The sequence below is a fragment of the Phoxinus phoxinus genome, assembly GCF_949152265.1.
Source record: "Phoxinus phoxinus genome assembly, chromosome: 13".
Taxonomy (NCBI): domain Eukaryota; kingdom Metazoa; phylum Chordata; class Actinopteri; order Cypriniformes; family Leuciscidae; genus Phoxinus; species Phoxinus phoxinus.
This window is the reverse complement of record NC_136888.1, coordinates 30,206,185-30,232,500: the sequence shown is the minus strand read 5'-3', so window position 1 is coordinate 30,232,500 and position 26,316 is coordinate 30,206,185. Positions and strand designations below refer to the sequence as shown.

The 26,316-nt window shown below is 41.9% G+C and overlaps 1 protein-coding gene across 1 annotated transcript; it reads right to left on the bottom strand.

Annotated features, from left to right (window-relative positions):
- Positions 1–2,276: 2,276 nt before the first annotated feature.
- On the bottom strand, positions 2,277–26,256 carry aldh6a1 (aldehyde dehydrogenase 6 family, member A1). Its single transcript, XM_079632463.1, has 12 exons — positions 26,091–26,256; positions 25,459–25,503; positions 23,983–24,057; positions 17,579–17,740; positions 17,238–17,316; positions 13,226–13,528; positions 13,006–13,127; positions 10,808–10,997; positions 8,981–9,162; positions 8,000–8,179; positions 4,616–4,714; positions 2,277–2,907 (listed from the first exon to the last, which is right to left on the bottom strand). The coding sequence occupies exons 1-12, from the start codon at positions 26,127–26,129 to the stop codon at positions 2,803–2,805; spliced, it is 1,581 nt and encodes a 526-aa protein (XP_079488589.1). The 5' UTR covers positions 26,130–26,256; the 3' UTR covers positions 2,277–2,802.
- Between the last annotated feature and the right edge of the window lie 60 nt (positions 26,257–26,316).

The window sequence follows — 26,316 nt, the reverse complement described above, 5'->3', positions numbered from 1 at the left end:
GGGAAACGCGGTCAGCTTAGTGGTACAACATGCAATGCAATTGTTTACTGCAAAACATAAAAATTGAAAGAGCAAGGCTTCTTGATGAGAAGTGTCACCTGGGAATCTCTTTTTAAAATATGCATATCACAATTGTTTGCAAGTTTCACTGCTGGAGTTGGGTTCTCTTCAAGTAGCCCTCTCTCTCTTCAGGGTAAATGCGATGGCAACATGATGCAAAGTTGGCTTTGACCGTACATTCAGCTGAATAGATGTAGAGGAGTTAGTCAAAACCAGGAGTCAAGGGTAAAAATACGGCTGCACTGGCCTTGACATAACTCACCGCAAGAAACCTCTGCATGCTGAGTTTGAACATGCCACTTATAGCTTCACATGCACATTTTCTATTTTCAAATTATTTGTAGATATCTAGAGAAAGCAGGGTAGCACGACTATCATAAACTCGCCTCTGTGTCGCAGACACTGACATACCCAAAGTATATTCAGTGGCCAGCATTTGTGGCATGCGGATGATTACCTAAGAAAAGAATTTTGACTCATCCCTCGGCTTGTGAAAATGAACGGAAAACACATTTACTGTCATACTGTACTGTGTAGCGGTGGACGCTTAGCGGGTCAGTGGGACAAATGCTTTAAAAGCAGAAATGTGAAGCTTGTTTTAAAGCACTTACATGAATTATTTAGTATAAGACATGTTTTTATTAAGCTGTATGAAGTTGTTGAGCTGGAACTACTTTTCTAGGTTGGTTCATTTACAGATTATTTTATTTCTCACTACTTTGTGGTAATGCATTGGTAAAGCAATGGATTAATTGCTTGGTTACAAGTGGGGCCATTATTCATCATTCAAGTAACCGGGTTCAGTTTGTAAAAATGTACTTTTAAGGTGATAGTTTACCCAGAACTGTCATTATTTACGCACACCCTCAATAGGGTCCCTACTGACTTTTATTCTGGACAATTTTTATTTTTCAAAATATCTTCTCTTTTTGTGTATTTCACAGAAGAAAGCAAGCCATACCAGTTTGTAATTTTCATCTCTGCTGTGCAAGACTTTGGTCATTTAAAGCAAGTCACTGATGCTTTAGTTTTTTATAAAGTTGCAAACAACGTAAATATTTCTTTAGGTTCAGCAGTTTGAAATGTACAGTATGTACTGGGAGCAAACTTTTAGTGTCCAGTGGAATTAGCTTCATAGTAACAGCCAGGTAGTGTGTATCCTCCCCACGTTAAAATTTTTTTATGTCGTCTCTGCATTTTTTCGACGCCCACATAAGAAGCCAGCCCATCTCTTGGCTTTGTCAGCTTTTTCCAAGGGTGCCAGGGTTAGACACTAGCATGCCGGAGGACGCCATGCAAATTACAAAGCATCTCCGAGATTTACTCCATATGAGGTTGGTTGTTTAGCAGACAGAGCAGCCAAGCTGTAAGAAGAAGATCCAGAGTAATTTATCTCATCTTCCCTGTGCTGGTTCACCATAATTAATGGCGTACTAGAGTGCTGTCTCCCAAACAGGATCGTTAAGGAATCACATCATAAGACCTCTTTAACCCAAGAAACACAACTCATCACCTCTGACTTCTTTTGCAAACCAAATTTGCAGATGATTTTCCACCAATTTCTAAGTTGAATCACTCAGAAAATAATAGTTGAATAAGCACATAAGATAAATGTAATACTTATGGATATGCTCAAGTACTGAAGCCGGGTTCACGGAGACAACATTTTGTGAATCCTAACAGATTCCTATGATCCCAGGCCAAAATCTGAAGTCTTTTATCAGTAGTTTAGCATGTTCGCAGACAGCCGATTGATGGCCATTGCAATAAAATTTTACCTCCAACTAAATTCTGGCAGTGTCAGAAGTTGAGGTGCAATGCTGCAGTGTGGCTTCTCTTATGACAACCGGCAAATTTGACGCAATTAATGAGATGACAACACTCGTTTGTAACTCCACCATCTTTGTTTTATCCAGTTTTCTTTTCAAGTAAAGCCAATATCAAAATTAACGCATGAGATTGTTTTTGTTTGCTAGCCACCATTTCTTCACGTCACTGAACGTCTTCTTGCATGCATCCGTTTAATGCGTCTTGACTGTCAGAGTCTGACATTATGATAACTGAGATCCTACAGTGTGACATGGCTTCCAGCGGGAATCATGTTCGTACAGTTTGACAAGCAACACTCGTAAAGTACTATTATAAATCATATAGTGTGCACTCGGCTTTACCTTAGCAAGTGCTACTAAAAAATAAATAACTTCAACAAGAACAAATTCATTGTCTTTTTTTTATTGAGGCAAACAGCCCAAAACAGTCTTCTATTCATCAACAGTTCACACATTTTGCATATGTATATAGACATTCATAACCAGAGATAATGCTAGTTGAACAGTTCAGAAGAGCCAGTTAGCTACATATATTAGATATTGTAGCACTTAACCTTTTTTGTAGACTTAATACAGCTTGTCAATACTCAAAACTAAATTTAGTGTTGAATATGGAGTCATTATCTTATGAAACATAGAAACTTCTGCTATATCAGGGTAAAAAACTGCCAACCATTTGACAGAAGATGTTTTATACATTTAAAGAGCAATATGAGCTACTTTTTTTTTTTTAATGATCAAAGTGGAAAAAAAAGAAAGAAAAAAATCACATTTTTTGGAATTATTTAACTGCATACAACAGTTTAGCAGTGAAAAGGTCAATTCATTTTGAAAATATCACTGTTCAGTAGTTAAAACTTGTAGTTTGAAGATTTGGGGGGGGCAAGGCAGAATTTATACAGGTGATCCTCACTTAACGTCCCATTGTTGGCATTGTAACGGCAGGGGACTTCAGCGTAGCATCTTCTGCCTTCCACTGTGAGGTAATAGTTTTGATCTGTGTGTAGAACTGAATGCCCTGTGATGGAAAGAATACCAAAATACTTAAGACTAAACAATGACTCAAGATTAGTCATCTTTTTAATACCCTTCCAAAATGACAATGACATCACATGAGAAATGGCAGGTGGCTGGCAAACGTATGCTGGCGAAAGCAATAAACCACTTGTGTCAAAACATGTCAGTCATAGTTTTATGACGAACTACAGCTGATGAAATTTTATACCAAAACAAATTTTAAAGCCAAACTCTGGAGACAAAACATGGTAAACCAAATGGACAATGTCAACATGTGACCTGATGTTAAACTGCGGCCGGTTCATTTGACATCTGGGGAAGATATGACGTGACCAATCATTTTAAATATTTTTTTTCCAAGGCAGAAACAAATCTCAGCTTCTCAAGGTCCATTTCAATTTGGGAATTTTTTTATTTTTTTTATTTTGTCTAATTGAAATGAGTCTTTTCTGTGTTTTATTAAAAAAAAACTGTATTCTTGTCAAATGTTCTACTTTTCTACTATTTGATTAATGTAAATGGGTTGAACGCAAGAAGACGCAAAACATAACTCACGAGCTGTACTCAAACTGTACATCCGACACACGCGCCCAGAAAGCCATACCGAATTGAGTTCTCTTTTACGTCTTCTTGAGCTTGACAGACAATTTCACACAAAATTGTGCTAAAGTTCCCCTTTTGGCAAGTATCCTAGTTAACATAGTTGGTTATGTCTTAAGTAAACGTAAACGCATGTGTAACAGTATATTGTCTTAAAGTGACAGCAGCCTAATATTCCTGTCTGTGTTTTAATGTTAATCATACAACAGATTCACTGCAAAAGAAACAAAATCATTCAATGCTTTTGACTGAATAACTTTTGTAACTTTAATAAGGATGCATCTTTATTTAATTATACAGCAATTCATTTACATGTGATTCAATTTCTGTAACTAATCTACCTAATTTGTGTCCAATTACTGTTAGATCTACCTGAAAAGCACAGTTTTTTTAGGCTGTTTACATGGAAACGATGTGAAGAGAAAACGCAAAAGTGGCGTTGCGTTTTCACTTTTTATTCTGCGCTTAGACGAGCGTTATGGGGGGGGGGGATCTGCGTGCATATGGATACGCAAAAGTGTGTGAAATTCGATGTAGTGCTTTAACCCTCGGTGCTCTTCGTGTGTCGCTCAAAAATGACAGATTTTTATTTTTTTTGTCAATGAAATTAATACTGTATTTTAGTTTGATAATGTTTTGTTATTTTCCTGTACTGGCCTGTGACGTAAACGCGTACTCGACGAGAGCCACCGTGAGCCTTCACTGTCTAGCAGACTTTTGCGTTTTTACCCTTTAGACGGGAACGCGACGGTGGAACGTTTTTAAGATTTCCACTCTGAAGGGTGGTTTCACTTTTTTTGCGTTTTTAAGCCCCAAAAACGCTGTCGCCGTCTAAACGAAAGGCACATCTGATAAAATATTTTTAAGTTTTCACCCGTGAGCGTTCTCGTATAAACAGGGCCTTAATTAGCATCTTTGCTCTATGGTCTTTATTTGTGCTACTGCTTGTAGTTTGATTATTTGTTATTATTTTATTACAGACAATACTAGTCTGTAATAAATATACTATTTATTACTTGACTTTAATAGTGTTTGAATTTTTTTTTTTTGTATATATATATATATATATATATATATATATATATATATATCCAGTGATGAATACTTACTTGCTTTCCATAGAAGTTTGTGTCCCCCCTGAAGGAGCCTCTGGAACCGGTGAATGAAAACATGGGCAGTGGGACGGGGATTGGTACATTAACTCCAATCTGTAAAAGGAGCAGCATATTAACAGACGTCTCAGAGGTCAGCTGTGTTTGCCCTCATGTTCACTGCATCTCACATATCTGACACACTCACACCCTGATGACAGTTAAGACAACAGCGTACCCGTCAGACGCAAATGCATTTTTGTCTGCCGCAGAAAGCTGTATGCTTTCCTCACGTCGCTAGACACCATGTGGGAGTGACGCTTCGTAAATTCTATGCATTACCTCTTCACGTTTGTCTCCCTGCTCAATGTAAACTTAGAAATCTCACCATACAAGTGTACTCCAACCTTTCCAGTGTGTATTGAAGAGCTTGCCTACTGCGCTTCAATGTCAATGTAGCAATTAAAGTCCAGAAATAGGAGTTTAACATAACTACAGTTTAAATGTAGTGTTAACCTTTACTAGATAGCAAGCGAAAACAGGACAATCATCCCAGAGGATTTCGTTTCTTTTTTCTGACATGGGTTTCTTCCACTATGAGCACATCTGCCTTGTGGATTGTAAAAAGAACCCTAAACTTTCTTAAAAACCTGTCTAACGTCTAACATGCTTGTTTCAAATTTTTAATTTTGTTCTGAAAGTAAAGTAAATTCCCCAAAACAGTGTCATTTTCAAAGTTTAATAGCTATCTGTAATGGAAATTAAATTTTTTGGAACAAAACGTCCGACTCCTATTTTCCGCAAATTTCATAGCCAGGCTTTTTCTGTATCCGGACTGAATACACACAATCACAGACTCCTCAGCACAGACCCCTATGGCCAGCTATGAACCCGCCTAGGACCACAACGCAGTTTCGTCACGCTTACAGTCATTGATATGCTATTCGTCCACTACAGGATCAACTGCAGCCCTGCCGGACAGACTACAACTCCCACCTAATGATGGCTTGACGATATCTATCCACAATCTGACTTGTGAATGAGCCTGGAATAATAAATCACATCATTATTTGGTCAGAGAAGAACTGTACTCTGGTTTCTTCCAAGGTTTTTTTCTCCATTTCTGTCACCAGATGGAGTTTGGGTTCCTTGCCACGGTCACCTCTGGCTTGCTTAGTTGAGGTTTAAACAACACTTAGGGTATGTTCACACTTGGTGTTTACTTCGCTTGGTTCGTTTGGTCTGGACAAAAAAAACAAAAAAAACTTCAGTTCTGGTCTGCTTAGTGTTCACATTGGCATTTTAACACCGAACCTAAAGGCATAGGGATATGTTCACAACCTTATTGGTCGGCTTTTATTATGTATATTTCGTGACAGAACTTACTGTGTTCTGGGCTAAATGCGCTCGCTGTATGTGCGTAGCTGACATATGATGGTATTTTGACCAGCTGAGAACTCGTGAAGAGTTTATAAAATGTAAAAAGGACTCAAAACAGCGTCAGGAATCCCTCCGTCACACACACAAGCGAAGATCTGTTGTGAGGAGACGCGGTTCTGATGCCAGTAACAAACTGTGATGGGCAACATCGCGACTATGACGAGAAAAAACAAGAATGCTTGAGCATTCGGTCCTTTTTAGGGTCACATCTTTTGACATCATGTCCTGTTTTTGGTTACATGTCAGGGTTGGTTTAAAAAGCGGACGATACCCATCTTTTCAGCGATCTCAGTCCGCTTTTTTGATGCGCACCAGGGATCAGATAGCAGCGTTCACACTTATTTAAATGAACCACACTAACAGTAATTGCACCAGGGTTCGTTAAAATCAAACCAAACATGCCAAGTGTGAACACACCCTTATAGTATTCAGTCATACTGCACTATCCATTTGACTGCACTGCACTGAACAAAACTTGAACTGAACTGAGCAGGACAATGAAACCACTGTTTTCTGCAGAGTTGCATTATAGCTGATTCGACTTTCATAATTGATGAATTTTCCAAAACTAAACTGAATCAACACCACTGTCTTCTGTAGAGCTGCTTATAGCTGAATTGAACATGTTTGAATTGAACGTTATTGACACATAAAAGTGCCTGAAGTTGAAGAAACACCCATGCACATCTTTGCTTTGGGAACAAGCTACTGTTGGGCTTCAACAACTGTGTACGGAGAGCGTGGAACAATCAGCTCATTCTATTGAAAGAGTTGACGAGGCAGTCGACACACAACTGAAAGCCACAATCATTTGTTTGTGTACCAGCTGAGAAAAGTAATGGATGCAGAGAATAACTAAACAAAACATTTTGTTTTTGGGATGGGGTGAGGCTGGAAACTGGCAGAGTTTTTTTTTTTTTAATGCGGTTGCACAATTTGAGCCTTCTGGCCGAAGGTGACTCGTGAGGGAGTGGACGGAGGGGGGGAAAAAAAAGGCAAAAGGAGGTTCTTGTGTGAGGGGGATTGAGAAGCCAGCTCAGCACATGGCCCATGCCGTGGACTCCAGCATGTGAATCGCAAACACACAGCACAGCGGCTCGCCACTGGCAAATAAACGGGGTAAAAGGGGGCTGTTTTTTTTTTTGCATAACCACCAGATCAACAGGTTGCAAGGGATCCCTTTCGAGTTTAATTTCAGACTCAGGGCTTTACCAGCTAAATATTTTGGCATAGTGCTGGTCTGAATAAAAAGCACATATTTGCTGTGAACTATTTCTAGTGTGCATGTTTTGTGGTAGCAGCTGTATTTTGTACATTTTAAAATATGTGGCAAACAAGGTAAGTTCAGGAAGGTTTTACATACATTTTCAAAAGAAGGCCTTGTGTTACTTATGGCAGCTAAAGAGACAACACTTGCATATGAAACGTGCTTTCGGTCGAGGAGTGGCGCCAAGGGGATTTTACACATTTCATTTACTTCACATTCTAATATTTACTCTAGAGGTGTGTGCCTGGACCTCTTCACCTACAATGGTCTTGTCAAGAGCCTACATGACATATGGAGGTGCCCAATACGACACAACTGAACATTAACATGTCTAAACTGTCTGTAAGGAGCGAGTTTTCCAGACGTCCAGAGGTCTCTCAGAGTTCTGACTCTTGCATGCACCCATCTCAGGCCACACAGATACCAGTTCAACAGTGTTAAACTGCACTATCATGGTGGAATAACTAGTAGGGATGTGTGTATATAATCAGATACTGATATACCACATTGCATTAATAAAAGCATTCCTATTTCCTGCGGTCCAAAAAAGAACCAGTTCAACCCAATAAGCATCAACTCTAAAACCAGAGTTTCTTAATGGGATATCTCTTGTGTTTAGGCTGCCATCCAGTTGAGACAGTTTGATGCATCTCAATGTGTATCATAAACCCAGACAATATTGAAAGAAATCTCACCTGACCAACATCAACTTCATGTGTGTATTTACGTGCTGCGGCACCGTTGGTGGTGAAGATGGCAGTTCCGTTGCCATATGGGTTCTTATTGACCATTTTGATGGCTTCATCCAAGCTGTCAGCCTCCAGAACCACCAATACAGGTCCAAATATCTCCTCTGTATAGCACTTCATGTCCGGCTGAAATTGAGGAAGCACAAACAGCAGGTGTATAGTATTACATTGTCAATAGGATGCAAAGGCTATGTTCCAACTTAGTTGGGATTTAACCACCATCTACATGTTACAAACAGTTTTTGTCCATATAATGAAAGTCAATAGCTGCGTTTCCACTGTCGGGCCAAAAGCTATAAACATGGGGAATACCAGAGACCGCTTGAAGAACTTAGACGAAGCATATACGATTACAATCGTGCCTTTGGACTTATTCCTTTGATCACAAATAAATGGAAGCAAGGTCTCTTTTTATGTGCAAGAACGATAAATGCAGTATAATTCAGCATGATTAATGTGCACTCCTGACACAAATTTGTAAATAACTGTCAATGTAACATTTTTATTGTAAATAATGGTCAAATAGCAATGCTTGACTCTACGGTCATGTTCATTTTTGTGTGATCTAGCTAGTTTTCAGTCAGCTAGCTACCTGGTGAACTGGTGAGGTTGTGTAACGATATACAGTTAAGGGCAGGTTTTAGGGTAGCGCTGCTGGGCTATTGGCCTGACAGTGGATAACACAGCTTGATTCTGGCCTTGCGGCTCAAGGTTATTGGCCCTGGCCGGCTTGAACTGGCCTGATAGTGGAAAAGCGGTTAATGAGGTCCAAAACGACTCAAAACCCCATTGACTTTCATTCTATATATAAAAAAAACACCAAGACATTCTGCACAATATCTTCTTTCATGTTCCAAAGAAGAACGGCATACAAGTTTGGAGCAACATGAATAAGTGGGATGAACATGCACAAATAGTGGTTCTTACCGTGACATTGCTAATGATGGTTGGTCCTACGAAGTTCCCGTTTTCGTAACCCTTGACCTTCACATTCCTGCCATCAAGCAGCAACTTGGCGCCCTCATCCACACCACTCTGAATAAGGCTGTTCACTCGCTCTTTGGCCTGAGGTGAGATGAGAGGTCCCACATCAGCTCCGGGCTGGTCACCTTACAGAAGAGAAAATGGAAAATAACAGAAAAACATAATTAAGGAGTTTTTGCAAAACATACCCAAAACACAGGCATGTCTGATTATAACTTGATTTTTGTTAACGTGTTTTTAGTCTTAACCGTCATCACGTGTGGCGCTTTGAAACGAAAGCTGAATGAACACACTAATCATTACATAATGAATGAGCAGAAATCTGATGACCACAAAAACTTGTGAATTCATGTGTTAACAATTCAGCACACAACCAAGATGCACTCATTACTGTAGTGAAGATGATTTAGGTGGATAGTTGGCAGAAAAATGTAGCGGTTTCCCTTCCAAACAACAATTTACTTGGTTAACCAGAAGTTTAGACATCCAAAATGCTGTAGAAAGGGTTTCTGTATCGTTTTGTTGATTTACGCTGAGTAGATGGATGAAGAGGATGACTTTCCTTTCATTTGCCTTTTTTTACTGGGTTACAACCAAAGGGACTGGCAAACACTGACATATCCATATGCCCTTGCACACACATGCATGCACACACATGAATAAACACACAATTTTAGATACCCTGAGGCCATTTGTCTTCGAGGGCTGTTTTAAGGTTTCAGAATAGCTGCTGCGGTTTAGCTCCTCTGATTACGATTACAATTTTCATCGGCAGTCAAACATTTGATCGGCCCATACTAATTTCTGGTCCCCTTTATACCACAAAATGTGCTTCAGCTTTGTGGCATGACCAAGACAAATAGTGCGTCTCTCCTCTGGGTGAGCTGAACATGTTTTAAGTTGCTCAGCGAGAGGTGTGGTCATGAAGGCGTGGGTGGTCTACAAAAAGGCAAAAAAAAAAGAGGGATGGAGCAACTTTAAGATATTATATTATGGGACCCAACAGAACCATAGCCAATCAGAACAAATTTATGTTTTCAGCAAAATCGAATTGGTCCAAAATTAAAAGTAACAGACAAAAGGATTGTCCATCCAGGGTTTCTTAAAAAAAAAAAAAAACGCATTCTGCTCCGTCTCACACACAGTTGAACATGCAAACCTTTCACATTTATTCATTTTAACACACCGTTATCCAAAGTGGCATACAAATGAGGAATACAACAAGTGATTCATCTTAAAGGGACAATAAACATGAGAAATACCAGTAATACGAAGTTTTGTTCAGAATAGTAAAAGCTAGGACAAGGAACGAATAAGGAATAGTAAAAGCATAGAAGTAGAATTAGTTTTCTCCAGGATGCAGTTAAGTGCTCACGGAAGAGATGAGCATTGTCAGGGATTCGCTGTCAGGCTCGGGTTGGGAAGATCATTCCTCCAGAAAGAGACACAGTGAACAAAACTGTTCTTTAAAAGTATTCTCCACTGCACGCAAGCGCAAACGAACACATTTGGTGCATTCACCTAACCTTGCAAGTGCAGCTGTCAGGCGGGATGCGGATAGCATGTGCAAACATCAGCGGATTATGCGGATGATGAAAATTACGTTCCCGAATGCAGACAAGCAGAGTGCATTTTGGGCTTTATCGTGTTGTGTCTGACTAGGACACTGTGCTCCACGCCTAAATTGGGTGTCAGATTTGTGAGACATAAAAAGTGCGATACCGGGGGACACCAGGATCAGAACTGATGAATATGATAAAGCTCAAGTACCTGCATTGACACGGAGACTCTTTGCACGTTCAACCAGCTCAGGCAACCAGTTTTTGGATTCTCCTATGAGGATTGCAGTGGAAAGTGCCATACATCTCTGACCAGCTGCTCCAAAAGCAGCACCAACCAACTGGTTGAGTGTGTTCTCTTTGTTGGCATCAGGCATCACCACGCCGTGATTCTTTGCCCCCTGGTGGACAGAAGATGAGACTCTAAAGAAGCAGCTCTTTTCAAAATACAAACTCTAGCACAATTGGAAATGGGCAAAGTACGAGTGAGGGAAAAATGCACAAAACACTGTTTACCATCTTGAATAGCTATTAGATTGGCATGAGATTCAAATGTAAAATTCAAGGTCATTTGCAAAACTGAAAAGGATTATGGTAGTGGAGGGGATTGTTATAGGGTTTCAAAAAAGGAAGTTGATCTGCAGTGAGAGCTGGTGTGGTGGGATATGCTATATTAAATCGGAAATCCAAGAGATCTGCTAACCTATACATTTCTACAATTTAACTTAATTCACTGCTGTGCATCATCTGTGAGTCAGTCATGCTAATTGTCAAAGCAATAAAGTTTGAAAAAGGGGTAATCTAAAATTTCCTTCCCAAATTTTGAGTCAGACTAAAATTGCAGCCTCATTATAGAGGTTAGGAATGAACCAGAATGGGGAAGATTCATTTGTAACCAAATGCTGCCACCATCTGGCCATTACAGTTGTGCTGAGATACAGATGCTTGTGAAAGTTACACGGTTTATTGTCACACTACTAAATATTAGTTTATTAACATCACTGCTTTTAGTCAATTCCTCCCCTCCTCTTCTTCTAATGAAAGAATCCTGGCCACTCTTTTCTATATAATGAAAGCGCATGAAAGCTATCAAGCTTCAAAAAGGGTGCAAAGACACCATAACGATACAACAAAAATGGTCCATACGGCTTCAGTTTAGCTTCAACTCTCCCTGCCTATAGCTTTCAGCTGTGTCCGAAATCACCCCCTATACCCTTAATAGGACACTCATTTGTAGAAGTGTCCGAAACTGCAAATGGACGTTATCGAGTGCACTCATTCATTTACTCCCTCAAGCGGACTATATTAGTGGAGTAATGTAGGGAATAGTAAATGAGCGAGCAAGCAATAACCGTCATTTCACCGTCTTGGTTAGAGTTATTTTGCCTTGTTTTAGCCTAGACGTCTTTTAAACACAAAATTGCTTGCTGGGTATAGGCCGGGGATGATTAAAAAAAATATTTGATCACTTTCGTCATATTGGAAAGTGCAACCAGGATATTCTTAAAAAAAAACCTCACATTTCATATTCCCTGGAAGTAACTAAGTAATATGGATTTGAAACAACATGGATTGAATTAAATTCATTAATTCATTCATTATTTATTCCTTTTAAAGATGCATTCAGCAGTTTGGAATAAAACATTTCCATACCATGCATTCAAGAGAACAAAATCGTCACTTTCTGGGAAACTGGCGCAAAATATCAGTAATAAAAATGAACGTCGCTGCAATCAGTGAAGATACGGGCTCTATTTTCCTCCATCATCATAAATGGCTTGCGTCTCAGAGCGTGCAAACGAAATGCAATAATCGCTGTCATGTTATCTTGCGTTCAGATGCTGGTATTTGGGAATCGAGGCGCTTTAGGGAGAGAATTAAACCAAATCATTCTGATGACAGACTTTGGCTCAGGAATTACTGAATGATCAAATCAGCACTTGAGATGCAGTGCAATGAAACTGATTCGCTGGTTAGTCCAGTTATCCAATCACATCCACTGTTGAGGCAAAGTCACGCTATTTTTTTTGTTGCGCATTGAGGGATTTATTTAGTAAATGCGTTTCCATCATAGTTTACACGCATGTCTACTTATCGGATTTATTGATTTTTTCACCTCAAGTGAGCTTTTTTTAATGAGCATCGTGGAATTTCTATACAGCATTTTAAGCAATATCCCAAAATTCACATAAAAATAGGTGAATGGAAACATGGCTTGTGAAATTTAACATAAAACCAATTAACTTAAAGAACCCAATGCTAGCTAAAGAACTACTGAATGCCTCTTTAAAGAAGTTGAGACTTTTTTTTTGGAGAGGATGCTTATGGTTTTGTTGTTCGTAAATGAACAGACTGTCACATGCAATATGGTTTTCTGTGAAATGCATTAACTTCATGTTCAAAACCAACCATGTTGCTCTGCACTCTCTTGCCATTTTTGGACCCTTTCTCATAGATGTACTCGCCAGCCTGGTTGGAGCCGACGAAACTGATGGCTTTGATGGCGGGATGGTCGCAGATGAAGTTCACAGCTGTAAAAACACATGAAAAAAAAATCATTTAGTTATCTGCACACATAATCTAATCATAATGCAGCCAAATTGTAATCCTTCTGCGCAATTTTCTGTACCGTCATGCTGTCCGTGGATTATGTTTAATGTTCCATCGGGAGCGCCGGCGTCCTGCAGCAGTTTGGCCAGCAACATGGTGCAGCCAGGCACTCTCTCGGAGGGCTTCATTAAATAGGTGTTCCCGCACACCATGCCCATTGGGAACATCCACAGAGGAATCATGGCGGGGAAATTGAAGGGGGCGATACCGGCACATACGCCAATGGGCAAGCGGTATGTGTACGTGTCCATGTCTTTAGTGATAGAGGGGAGGGTCTCACCCAGCATAAGAGATGTGATACCACAGGTGTGCTCCACCACCTCTGCAAGATCAACAAACAAACAGAGTAAATAATGTGAAGGCACACAAACAAAATGTGCAAACAGATATGGGGCTAAAGGCTTTCTTTGGCCCTAATAGCCAACAACATCTCATCTATAGCTCTAAAAATGTCACAGTTTTTTTTAAAACATTATGACTATTATGTCATGTGATATGTTGTCGGTTTTATTTCTCAGTGTGTATAACAGAAAAGGAAACATCTTTATAGTAAATGTACTTATGATGGAAGGTTTAGAAGCAGAAATGAGAAGCTTTCACTATTGTTCAAAGGGTTTGGGGTCGGCAAAACATTATAGCCTGGTCCTACCAGACTCTTGTACATTTCATTTGTACAGAGAGTCTGGCCTCTCTCCATTGACAAGTGTTAACTTCCTTGAAGGCGGGTTTAGTTTAAAACTATTGGATCTGCCATAACCAATCGCTAACATTTGGTTGTGACGAATCTTCAACTCAAACTAGCGCACAACCTCAACGTCATCGTTCTCAGCCACTCCCTCTGTTCGCTGATTGGACCGGTAAAAAATTGACTGGAGAAAACCCAAGAATACACCGCAAACCCAGACGTTGTACTGAAGGGAAATGAAAATTGAGCGGAAGTACATACAGTAGGAGGGCGGAGCCAGGCTAAAAAAATATGCTTTTGAAAGAATTATCTTATGTTTCATCTAAAAATAAAGTATTAATTGTCCTTTGAGTTGGGAGTGCTTTGTTAGACAGGGAAACTTCTTATGTATTGCCAATATAATTCTTAATATCCCTTTAATCTTCCAGAGTGAAGCTTCAACCAGCTCCAACACACCTGTCTGGAAGTTCCTAATAAATCCTGAAGACCTCGATAAGCTGGTTTAGGTGTGTTTCAATAGGGTTGGAGCTACTGTAGATGTGCATTCACACCATGTAGTAAATCGTAATGATTCTGAACTGTAAAAAGCCTTCACATGCTTGTAGAACTTGTAATTACAATGTGTAAACTCTTCATTTTATAAGAAATATGACTTTTACCAAGTGGTGTAAAAACCAAAAAATGTTTGCACATGTTTTGATGTTTAGCGTATTTTGGCATTTTCATCCAGCATTATTTTATGCAATATCCCAAAATGCGCATAAAAATAGGTGGATGGAAACAGCTATTGACAATTAGGATCCGCAAGGATAACAAGCCGGTTTACTTTTCGCACTGGTCATGACAGGAGTTAAAAGACTGGACATATCTGGACACACTCACAGTTTATTCTATCACACATTTGCAGTGCTTAAGCCTCCTTCATAACGCGGTTTACTGTAAACGAGTGTCAAAATGATTGTCTGTAGTAGCTGCGGTATGGTCATTAGGCTGAAAATAACACCCAATATTCATTTTAATGTTCTACAGACTTAAAGCTACACTGTGTTGGATTTTCTCCCATCTAGCGGTGAAATTGTATATGGCTACCAACTAAATATTACTTTCTAGCGCCTCCCATTCCGAGGGCGTTTTAACTCCTACGGTGGCCGTATTATTTCAAATCTGCCGGCAGTCGTGAGTAGGGATGGGAATTGATAAGAATTTAACGATTCCGATTCCATTATCGATATTGCTTATCGATCCGATTCCTTATCGATTCTCTTATCGATTCTTATTGGGGTGAGGAATTAAATACAAATTTGTTTGTATTAACTCGCTTTAATATCTGATCAAATTGATAATTTTCACATTCATTGGTCCGGACAAAAAATTAAAATAAAACTGCCATTTATGTGCCATAAAAAATAAAAACACAGACTGAAACCAGTTAAGGAAGAGCTTGTGCCTTTTGGAATATTAACAGTGCTCATTTGGATTAGGCTATTGAGTTACTAAAACAAACTTTGTCAAATAATACACAGGTTTTCTTCACATTTTGAACGTTTTTGTTTCCATTTGTTTAATTTCAAGATCTGATGTGACTTAGCCATTGCTGTTTTTACAGCTACAAAGCTGGGAGCACTAAATTATATTCAGTCACATTATACACGCTTCTAACATTAAATAAAGCACATAAATAGTACCTGATATTATCATTGCCACACTTTGAGATTGTTGTTCCAGCGCGACGTCGCAATAAAATAGGATCTGTTTCAAATAGAATCGTTGCGTGTCGCGCGGCTGGTTAAACTTTGATTAACATGGAAAATTATACTTTTTATCACGTGTCGCACCGCCGCGTTGCATGTAGTTAGGACGCGGTCAGAGCGCTTCTGGCTCGATGCCATGTTTTCTCATAGTGTTTGCTACATTCTGAACCAAAACAACGCAGCACGTGTGTAACGTCGTGTCACATTTGAACGAGCGGAACCAATAAGCGGAATCGTTGAGCAGGCATGCTAACGGTTCCAAGGAATCGATTCACTGCGCACCGGTTCTGAAGAAGAACCGGTTCTCGGTTCCCATCCCTAGTCGTGAGTAATCTCCCTCTCGCATTCGTCACGGTGCCACTGAGTGTAAAAACGCGAACGGCGAAACTTGAATTTCCCGGTATGTTCCTCTTTGGCTTCCGCCTAGGGCTAGGCGATAAAACGTTAACGATAATTATCGCGATATAATTTTTCTCGATAAAACGATATCAAGAGTTCGATAAATGTTCGATAATGTTTTTGCGCCAAAAGCGGAACGAATCTCATTTGAACCGCGCGCGCCACACGGACCGTTTATCCGCTCGGCTCAAAGTCCAAACGGCAGCGCAGCGCGAGTTCACTAGAGCAGACGCGTTTACTCTGATCGCTCTCGGTCACTAGATCCAGTGAGAAGAAGCGCTTAAATTCAGCGAGGAACACACGTCTCAGTGATTTAAACCAGTTTAAAGGCAGATGAAACAGCGCTGACGAACATGAGAAATGAAATCTGCATCCTAACTCAAGCTAATACTACTGAAATAAAGATATGTATTTTGTTAGGGAAAAATGACAAATGTTTGAATGTTCTACCTCGGATTTGTGAATGTTCACCTGTTTGGCAAGTGTTTGTCATGATATGTTCTGAGAATAAAGAGTAGTTTAAAAACCACAACTAACGCCCTGGTTTCTTTTTGCTCCTAACTTTCACTTAGGAGCAAAAATCTGCCTTTAAACTTGAAATAAATAAAGATTTGACATTTATCGATAATTATCGATATCGACTGATATAAAAAAAAATATAGTGTAGCTTTAACTAAAACATTCAGACAGGAATTAAAGGTAGGGTAGGTCAGAATTGTCTAAAAAAACTTTTATTCAAATTTGTTTAAACTGTCTTTACATACCAATACATAATTGAAATGCAAGTACTCTGAAATAAAGAGTATAAAAAACTGAGTGACTCTAGTGTATTTAATCTTCAATAAACACAGCTCATTAATTCCATTCACTCCCACCTAAAAACGGGTGCGCAACTGCGCGCACGTGGGCAGAGCCAGTAATAGCGGCGGTAGTCATGGTGACGGAGAGTGACAGTCGCGCAAGCCAATCACTTGTTTCGTCCCGGTAGGAATTAATGAGCTGTGTTTTTTGAAGATTAAATACACTATAGTCACTCAATTTTTATACTCTCTTTTTCAAAGTACTTACATTTTAATTATCTATTGGTATATAAAGACAGTTTAAGCCAATTTGAAAAAAAGTTCTTTAGACAATTCTTACCTACCCAACCTTTAAAGAACAGAGATTTTACTCAAGAATTGTCACAAGAGACTCACGCAGTCCTCTGAACACATCGCCCTCAGCATCAGCCAGGGTTTTACCCTGCTCCAGGGTGATCAACTTGGCCAGCTCTTTCTGAAACACAAATCAAATCACATTATACATTTAGCAGGCAGTAGGGCAGAACGATTATTAAAAATAATAATCACAATATCATGCAGCCTTTTTGTTTTTTCAAAGCTCTAGATTTCAATTATTCACATTACAAATCAATAAAGGACTATTAATTGTCACCATCAGTAACCATTTGCATAATTCAATTAAACTATAATCCAGTTACTGAAAGCAGAGCTGGAAATCAAAACACAGGGGTTGAGGATGACCAGCAGTCACTTACAATATTGTCTTTAATGAGCTGCTGATAGCGGAGGAAGATCTGCTGGCGGGCCAGGATGGACGTTTCGGACCAGGTTTGGTACGCCCGTGAGCACGAGTCCGCGGCGGCCAGCATCTCCTCTTGTGTGGCCTTAGGCACTCGACCAATGACCTCGTTGGTGGCCTGTGAGAAGAGCACACGCATTATAATTCAATCACAGACACATGGCATCTATAAATAATGGGTTGTGCCCATTTTTCTGCAAAGTGCTGATACAGTAGGTCATTCTGCTTGGTTACAAAGGTTGCGATTTCTTGCCGTTACAAACATTAACATAACATTGAAAAACAACAATTATTTTCTCACACGAGATTCACTCATTCATAGCAATCGCATTATACAATAATTATATCTAATGCTCTGATGTGATATTATTCTATGGAAGTAAAATAATGCCAATTTTTTTTTTATATAAAAAAGCCTGTTGAATTGCAATACTTGAAAAAAATATGCATTGCATTTTAATGCATTGTATTTTTAAGGCTTGCATTTTTATGGGCTGAAATTCAACATGGTTTTATATTTAAGCTGTGAATATTTCCTGGATGTCAATGTTGGATTTACTGTCAAATTTGAACCACTGAATTTGTAAAGCGAAATAAAATGGACCGAAAATTGTCTGTTGAATATTATAGGTTGTATTTTTTAACAGTTTGAATATTTTGGAAGTGAAATATGAAAGGTGAATATGGATTATTGAAATTGTATTAATGAAAATGTGTTTGAAATGTTTTGAATTGAAATATTCACAGCTTAAATATAAAACCGTGTTGAATTTCAGCCCATAAAAACGCAAGCCCTAAAAATACAATGCATTAAAATGCAAGCATGGTTAATGCAATGCATATTTTTTTTCAAGTAGTGCAATTCAACAGGCTTTTTTATTTCAAAAACATTTGGCATTATTTTACTTCCATATTATTCCGTTTTTAGAATATAGAGTGTAATTGCCGAGTGAAGAAACAAAAAAGCAATTATTATTAGCAACTGTTTTCCACTGTGTAAAGCAGATTAGCCCAAATCTCAAGAACCTGGCTAAGCTTAATAGATCCCCTCTTGCTCCTTCTGCACATTGAATTACTCCTTTCAAGACCATGAAAACGTCTCTGGTTACTTTCGTAACCTCGGTTCCCTGAAAGGCAAGGAACGAGACATTACGGATGTCGTATATGGAACTCCTCTCCTCCTTCACTTCAGCTGAAATCTTATAGGCTAACGCCAGCAAAGCTGGCCAATTGACGCAAATACTGAAACACCGTTGCAGTTATAATGCAAGTGCAGCGTCAATTACATCAGAATCGTAACAAACGCTAAATCAATAGCGAACACGGCGGCGAGTGTAATGTCTCGTTCCTTGATTTTCAGGGAACCGAGGTTACGAAAGTAACCAGAGACGTTCCCTATCAAGGCTACGGAACTTCGACATTACGGATGTCGTATATGGGAACTGTATAGAATCCCGCCGTGGTAGCATAGCAACCACTACAACAGAACAACAGACCCAATACCAAGACCTATATAAAATCAACCCACCGAAAGCACCCGAGACGCTACAGAGGGCAAATCCAACTTGTAACCTGGCAAACGTGTTCTGAGAAGACCAGCCAGCCGCAAGACATAAATCCTGAATAGGCATACTCTTAGTCCAGGCCCATGAGGAAGCGATCGCCCTGGTCGAATGGGCTTTCACGTTAAGGGGGCATTCCTGACCCAGGCAATCATAAGCCAAAACAATAGCGTCCACAATCCAGTGAGCAAGCCTCTGTTTAGAAACCCCCCGTCCTTTGTTGCACCCACCAAAGCATACAAACAGCTGGTCGGAATGTCGAAAAGCGGCCGAGCGAGAAATGTATTCCCAGAGCGCTCTGACTGGGCAAATAGCACTTTGAGCATCCGAACCCTGAGAGGTTGATGGCTCAGCGGACAGGGCAGGCAGAGAAACAATCTGCGCTCTGAACGGGGTATTGAGCGACTTCGGGACATAACCCGGCCTCGGTCTGAGAGTCACATTACAGTTTCTCTGTCCAAAGCGAATGCACTCTTCACTTACAGAGAAAGCCTGTAAATCCCCAACCCGCTTCGCCGAAGCTAGAGCGAGAAGTAGCGCCGTTTTAATCGAAAGCTCCTTAATGGCAATCGAAGCCAGGGGCTCGAAAGGCGGCCGTGACAAAGCCTCCAAAACCAAAGCTAAATCCCACGGCGGCACAGAAGGCGGCCTTGCCGGGCATAATCTCCTGGCGCCCCTGAGGAACCGTGTCACCGACGCATGTCTACCGATAGACTGTCCGTCAACAGAGGGGTGAAACGCGGCAATAGCGGCCACATATACCTTCAGAGTGGATGGTAGGCTCCCTTCATTCATCTTGTGCTGAAGGAAGCGCAGAATATACGACACAGAGCAGCCCGCTGGGTCTATGCCGACATCCTGACACCATTTAGAGAAAACACCCCACTTCAGAGCATACAGGCGCCTGGTGGACGGGGTCGACGCTCGCGAGTGTAGCGCATCCAGCCCGCTCAGTGACCTTGCAGTGGCCACACATGAAGGCTCCACAGCCCGGGGCTGGGATGCCAGATCGTTCCGCTCGCTTGAGACAGTAGGTCCTTCCTGAGCGGAATTTCCCATGGCTGCCCTGCAAGTAACTCCACCAAATCCGCGAACCAAGGCTGATTCGGCCAGTTCGGGGCTATTAGAGTCACCGCCGCCTTCTCTGATTTTGCACAACACCATGGGCAAAATTTTCACCGGCGGAAAGGCATAGAGACAGGCTTTCGGCCATCGCGCAGTTAGCGCGTCCATCTCCCGGGGAAAGCGGGACAGCGAGAAGAACGTCTGACAATGCGTGTTCTCGCTCGTTGCAAAGAGGTCGACCTCCGCTCTGCCAAAACGCTTCCATATCAGCTGAACCGTCCCGGGGTGAAGTCTCCATTCCCCTTGAGGAATCCCGCTCCTCGAGAGCATATCCGCCCAGCGATTTATAACACCGGGGATGTGAGCTGCTCTCACCGAGACGAAAAACCGGTCCGCCCACAGTAGAAGGGATTCTGCCTGCTTGAATAGGGCTCTGGAATGTACACTGCCTTGGCGATTTATGTACGAGACTAAAGAAGTGTTGTCGGTCCGAATCAACACATGCCACTGCTCCAGCTGAGACCGAAAGATCTTGAGAGCTAGAGAGACCGCTTTTAGTTCCAAGCGATTTATGTGCCACTCCATCTGCTTATCTGACCACTGGCCCGAGGTGTCCCCATCCGGTGGACGACGCGTCCGTCAGGACCTCCACTATGCCCATAGGGACACCTGAACTGAAGAGATCCGGGTTCTTCCACGGGGCCAGGGCGCGGGCGCATCTGTGGGTGACCATAATGCGCTTCTGGCCGGAATACTACGCACTTGGGGGGACGCGCGCTTTCAGCCAGTGTTGAAGCGGTCTCATATGTAGCAGCCCCAGATGACACACTGAAGAAGCCGCTGCCATCCGTCCCAATAGCCTCTGAAACTTTTTCAGTGGGACGAGCCTGCCGGGTCTGAAGAGACCGAGAGAAGAACTCAGAGAACTCTCATTCTCACCGAATCCAAGCACACTCCCAGGAATGTGGTAGTCTGGCTCGGTGTGAGCACACTTTTCTGAACGTTCACCCTCAAACCGAGCATCTCTAAGTGTCGAAGGAGGGCTTCCACATGGCTGACTAGCGTTTCTCTCGACTGAGCGAGAATCAGCCAGTCGTCCAGATAGTTCAAGACGCGCATCCCGTTCAACCTGAGGGGTGAAAGTGCCGTGTCTACACATTTTGAAAATGTCCGGGGAGCGAGAGCTAGTCCAAACGGAAGCACCATGTATTGGTACACCGAGTTCTCGAACGCAAACCTCAGGAATCGCCTGTGACGCTTTACTATCTGGATATGAAAGTACGCATCCTTTAAATCCACTGAAGCGAACCAATCCCCGGGGCAAATTTGCGCCAGAATTTGCTTCAAAGTAGTCATCCTGAAGGCGCGCTTGTGAAGCGCTCTGTTGACAGGTCTCAGATCCAGTATGGGGTGGAGACCTCCTCCCTTCTTCGGCACTACAAAGTAGCGACTGTAGAAACCGCTCTCCCGCTCGCTCGGGGGAACCGGTTCTATCGTTTTCTTCTCGAGCAAGTTGCACACTTCCTGCCTTAGCACATGAACATTTTGGGGCAAAGTTAAAGACTGGATTACGCCGCGGAAGCGGGGTGGTCTGCGTTTGAACTGAAGTGTGTACCCGTGCCGAATTACATTTAACACCCACGGCGAAATGCCCAGAATAGCTTCCCACGCTGCCTGAAAAGGACTCAGCGTGGGCCGATCTAAACCTGCGGTCATCGCCGCTGTATGAGGGCTGGGAATAGACACCTCGCGTTTCCCACGAGGTGTCTTTATAGTTATTGACCGTGACTCTGCGCTGCTCGAAGGCAGGACGGGTAACACAGTGTGTGGTGCAAGAGGGGAAAAAAGCTCTGTTTGTGAAGTGGTAGTTTACTTTATTGAACACAGTGCACAAGAAACAACATTCACAACACAATCGCACATGTCGCTCATGGAACGCTGAGGGACTAAGTGCGGTAGCGCACGTACACGGGGCCGACCTGACACTCTCTTCTCCTCTTGCCCAAGTGGTCAGGAGGTTGCTTGAGGTTGACGGCTCGAAGCGAAAGACAAGCGAGAGCGAGGCTGCAGCGGAGGCGGGGGCGCCCTCCGAGGGATTACGTGGCTCATTGCTTTCACCTTCTTTTGGGTCTCGGAGTAGCGCTCGGTGACTTTTTCAACAGCATCCCCGAATAATCCTGAGGAGGAGATCGGTGCGTTCAGCAGCGTCTTCCTGTCAGCTTCCTGCACGTCCGAGAGGGTAAGCCACAGGTGTCTGTGGATGACCACCATAAAACCCATTGAACGGCCTATCGCCTGGGCCGAGCGCTTCGTGGCCAGGAGCAGGACAGAGGCGGCGCCATCCAGAGACTTCAGCAGCTTAGCCTGCAGCACCTGAAGGACGGCCATGGCGTGCAGCACGGATACCGCCTCCCCCGCCGCACCGTAGGCCTTGTTAGCCTGGTGGGCCGTGAATCTGCAGGCTCTGGACGGCAGGCTGCGGTCCGAGCCCAGGGCGGGAGCCGACGGGCAGAGGTGCGCGGCGACGGTCTCCTCGACGGGGGGATGCGGAGGTAGCCGTGGTCCTCTGCCTCGTCCACGGGGGGAAACATGGCCTGGGTGGAAGTGAGGGTGCACATCAGGAAAGAACGGGGTTCCCCTCTTCGAAGTGGCCTGACGGCGGCTCGATTGGAGGAACCACGTGTCGAGTTTGCTCTTGGAGGGCTCATCCGGAGTTTTCCAAGAGAGGTCCAGTTCCTCGACGGCCTTAGAGAGGATACGAAAAAGCTCGTCCTGCAGGTCCGCCGGGGTCTCATGCTCCGCAGCCGCCAGCTCCGGTGCGGCCTGCTCTGAACCCCAGTCGTTCTCGGAGGCAGACAGCGACATGGAGTCTTCCTCCCCACTCGCCCTGAAGGACACAAAGTCACCAACTCCGTGAGGGGGGGGGGGGGGGGGGGGGGGGGCGAAAGGCGGGGTCAGGGAAACTCACCGGGGGTCGAAGCGGCTCGGTGGCGGCAGTGGGCCCGATCCCCGCTGCTGCGCGAGCTTCGTCCCGTCTGGCCTTGAGATTTTGAAGGGACATGTCCGCACAGAGCTCGCAGGACCCGCCATCCCTGAGGGCTGACTCGGCATGGGCCAGCCCCATGCACACGATGCAAAACAGGTGCTTGTCCGGGGGCACGATGGGGCCCGAGCACAGGTTGCAAATGGTCGCCATCGGATGCTGAAGACAGAAGAGGTATCTTCGGTGCACCTTCGACGATGGCGAATATTTTGTCCTAAGTTGTAGTTGAAGTATCAGCTTTCTAGCACACGGTTTGAGCGTGAAGAGAGAGATTCTGATGTAATTGACGCTGCACTTGCATTATAGCACTTGCAACGGTGTTTCAGTATTTGCATATTTGCGTCAATTGGCCAGATTTGCTGGCATTAGCCTATAAGATTTCAGCGGAAGTGAAGGAGGAGAGGAGTTCCATATACGACATCCGTAATGTCGAAGTTCCGTAGCCTTGATAGGGAACACCAAACAATATCAGTGAGTCTGTAGTATATACCGACTGCTGGTATAACTAAGTAGTGCAGGCGCGGCAGTGCAGTTCAGTCACATGCGATTAAAACACATTCATCTAATAGGTTTTAACTTGACCTAAGTGTGCTCAAAGAATGTAATCCGTTTAACTGGTGTAGTACATTATCTCTTCCAGTGTAAACTCAGCAAAAGCATTAGACGTCTGCTAATACAGTATAAACTTACAGGATTGTGAATGTCCAACCATTCTGGACTCTTGGATTCTACAAATTTTCCATCAATGAACAACTTGGTGGTAGGCTGAGGAAAGACACAGAGAAAAGTATGTGTAAAAAGCAAACATAAAACTCATAAAGACAAAAACATAGTTATAACAAGAATGGTTTGATGCAGCAACACTAGTATGTTTTGCTTTTGCTTTTTTTTCCTTTTCTTTTTTCTTTTAAGTGAGAGATGAGAAAATAGCTTACGGCTGGAATACACTACATGACTTTTGACCAAATTTTTGGGTAACACTTTATATCGATGGTCCACTTTAGAAATTCTACGACGAACATCAGTAACTTTGCATCTGCATGTGAACTAGCCGTCATTAGAGGATTAGTAGACTGTCTGCTTAATATCTACTAACACTTTATTTTGATGCTCCCCAACAGACATTATACTCACTATAAATAACTTTGCAAATACATATTCTACTAACCCGAACCTAACAGTATAACAATACTCTATTTTCTGCCCTGATTTATTGACAGTCTGGAGGACTGGCTAGTTGCTGAAAGTCAGAGTCAGTCTACAGATCGGAGTGATTGATTTGACAGGTAATCGCTCAGACTTCGACTTTATAACTTCTGACTATGATTCCATCCAGCCGAAGGATATCAAACATTTTGATATTTTAAGCTTATGTTATAATGTATTGGTTTTCATATGTCATGCATCACCAAGCAACGAAACGCATGTTTCCGCACGAGTTGGTTTTGAACGTCTTCAAAGTCTGGAGTGTGTGATCCTCATTCGACCATTTTTTTGTGTATGATGTGCTATATGCCTAGTGTTTTAAACTGTTTTTAAGTCATCTACACTCTTAAAAATGCTCTTTATTGGCACTGACATAAATGTCCCCCTGGGGATTAATAAAGTAAATCAAACTGACCTCCATAACAACAATTGTACAAAATGTTCTTTATAGTGGCAAAAAAATGTATTTAGATTTTTTAAATGTTCTTCACACTAAACATTTTTTTCTTCTATTGCATCATTATAAAATACCCGTTTGGAACCTTTATTTTTAAGAGTGTCCTGTAGTGTATTCCAGCCTTTACACATAATAAGACTACTTCAGTGTTATTTCTCTCAATAAATGGAAATAAAAGTCTAGAATGAAAGTCACTGTCAGATCTGAGTCATACAGAGTTTTAGTTAGTACAAGGTTCAGTTCAAGTGTGGTGGTCTTCTAAAATGATGAGGCAACGTTTCATTCGATGTTTACATTGTCTACAGGTTAAAGGCTTATGGAACACAACTATAGGTTGAAGACCTAGAACAATAAGATATATGAGCAATATTTCCACAATCAAATTGCCTGCTTGACTCTCATGGTCGCTACTTTTTAGACTGCAATGCATTTGACATATTAGACAAACTTTCTATTTAATCCACTCGTTTACAGATATGTTCTCACGTCCCCAATGAACTTACCACAGAGGAGGAGGAGTAGCACATGCGTCCCATCTGAAGAGGAACCTGCAGAACAGTATTTCATTAATTTACACTATTGTCTCTGGGAAGATAACTTGATTTGATAATGTCAGTCAGTATATTAAACCTCATACACAGTAAAACTGCAGTGCACCTCTCTTACACTTAACCTGATTCAAAGAAAGCATTGAAATAAAACGAATGGGTTATGTATATTTGAATCAATGTGGATATGCAAATATATCTCTTTTAATACAAAGAAGCTGCTTTTCTGATTGCAGCAAATATTGATTTAGACTCACTGTAGCTCAAACTTAAACAAGGATTAATGCATGAAGTCAAATGCTTTCCAGAACTAATAAACACGAGTAAGTTAAGTTAGTTAGCACTAACTGTAACTGTTGCGAAATTATATGATTTGATAAGAATAAAGGTCATAACTTTGTGGCGATTAGGCGAACAAACTTCTTGCCATTTTTAGTGCATTATATAAAACTGCTTTCAGGGCGACTACAAAGGATCTGCTCGTGGTGTTTGACCGCTAAGTTTATGTTGCGTAACGTCAAACTCATAATACTTGCATGGTTGTAAAAAAAAAAAAAAAAAAATGCAATGCTTTTTGTGTTTCTTACCCTCTTCTTTACAAGGGAACGCATTAATGTCGCTGCCATGATGGAATTCGTAGATTAATGTTGTATTCACCCCCCTAATGTGCGTCCAACCCCCGCCAGAGGACGTGTCGTGCACCGAGTCCTGCAGACAGAGGAGTCGCCTTTCATACTGTCACTTTAAGAATGGGCGGGACATAGTCTTCAAATAGCCAATTATATGCCGAATCCAAATACTCCCCCCCAAGTC